The sequence below is a fragment of the Fulmarus glacialis genome, unplaced genomic scaffold (assembly GCF_000690835.1).
Source record: "Fulmarus glacialis isolate BGI_N327 unplaced genomic scaffold, ASM69083v1 scaffold6724, whole genome shotgun sequence".
Lineage (NCBI taxonomy): Eukaryota > Metazoa > Chordata > Aves > Procellariiformes > Procellariidae > Fulmarus > Fulmarus glacialis.
The window spans coordinates 1-1563 of NW_009207347.1; the positions used below are offsets into that span (position 1 = coordinate 1).

Genomic DNA, 1563 nt, shown 5'->3' on the forward strand with positions numbered 1-1563 from the left:
AGTCACCATCCCTAGAGGTACTTAAAAGATGTGTAGATGAGGTGTTTAGGAACATGGTTTAGTGGGCATGGTGGTGTTGGGTTAATGGTTGGATTTGAAGATCTTAGAGGTCTTTTCCAACCTTAATGATTCTATGATTCTATGATTCTAAATAATAAATGATTTTACATAAATAAGTACATTCTGTATTGCTAGTCCTTAATAATCGTGTATCCGAAGTTCAAAGACCTCATGGAATTCACTTAAACATAATGGCATTTAAAAATACAAACTTGGGATTGTCTGCATTTACCTTTGGGTTTTGAGTTACGTTTGGTTTAAATAGATGTAGAACACATTTTCAAACTCCTTTCCGTTACTATGGCAGCTAAAATTCGTTTAAAATGGTATAAGGCTTAATGAAATATTCTTAATTCCTTGCTGGAAGGATCTGGAAAATTAAGAAACAATACAATCACGACTGGCAATAATTTGGCAACTCTTTGATGTAACAGTACCAACGTGAATAATACACAAAGATCGGAAGTTCCATGAAAATCAGTGTCTGGATAAGAGAACAGGATCCTTCTCAGGGAAAGGTCACAGCAGAACCTTAGTAATTTCTAGTTCTCTTAGGCTTCTGACTGGTCTACGTATGGATATATTGGCTAGTCAATCAGCACATACCATTCACCAACACGAATGTGTTGCCTCTTGCCCTTTCGTTCTAAGAGGAAGCAGAGTGTATTAGGAAGAGACTCTGAAAGGAAAGGTCTATGAAAGAAAGTTTATAAGGTATATTGCAGATGGCGGTGGGCCTAAGTGTTGTGAATGGAGGAGTAGATAACAGATGCGTGGTATGAGGAGAAGTAGGGCTCTTATGGTGAGGAGCACAAAAAAGATACTGAAAAAATTGTTTCACTTCTCTTTTTGCAGGAATGTGAAATCAAGGAGGAAGGCAAAAAGCACTTCCTTACACTGTACAATGTACGCTTAGATCAAGCTGGTGGAGTAGATTTCCAAGCAGCAAATGCCAAATCTGGTGCTCACCTTCGAGTGAAACGTAAGTGTCTTTTAAACTGAAATTAATTAAGTGAAAACAAGGTACTCATCGCCTCTTTGGAAGAGGTGAACAAATCTCTATACTATATTGAACTTACAGCGATTCTTTCCAGAACAGCAACTCAAGGATTAGTTACTCAAGCCATCATAATTTTTTTAGTTAAGGAATGTCCTGTATGTTTTTTAACCTCGTATATAGTTTATTCATATAGGAGAAGTAAAAATAAGGAGATGGCCTTGAAGGCTGCTTCATGGTCCGGCATCATATGTTGTTATGAAATCAAAGTATTACAAGCAAAGGTTTTACTGTATTAAAGTATCATGTTAACCTGGGAGGATGGGATCACATTGATATCTGGGGATAGGGTTAAGAGCTTGATGGACAGGGACAGACCACACAGTTGAAGACCACTTGTTTCCCACTCCAATCCTAGCCCTCGCTATTTTGGAAAACACATGCCTTATCTAGCAAGAGGCATGCAAGGCTTGGCAGGGAGACAGATGCACGGCCACTTTCCTGGT

The 1563-nt window shown here is 38.5% G+C and overlaps 1 protein-coding gene across 1 annotated transcript in view; it reads left to right on the forward strand.

Annotated features, from left to right (window-relative positions):
• The first annotated feature begins 785 nt into the window (after window positions 1-785).
• LOC104075520 (titin-like) overlaps window positions 786-1563 on the forward strand; it is a 26261-nt gene continuing 25483 nt past the window's right edge. Inside the window, exons 1-2 of the mRNA XM_009576055.1 lie at window positions 786-836; window positions 916-1042. Coding sequence (XP_009574350.1) covers window positions 786-836; window positions 916-1042 — 178 coding nt within the window. The remainder of the gene's footprint in view (window positions 837-915; window positions 1043-1563) is intronic.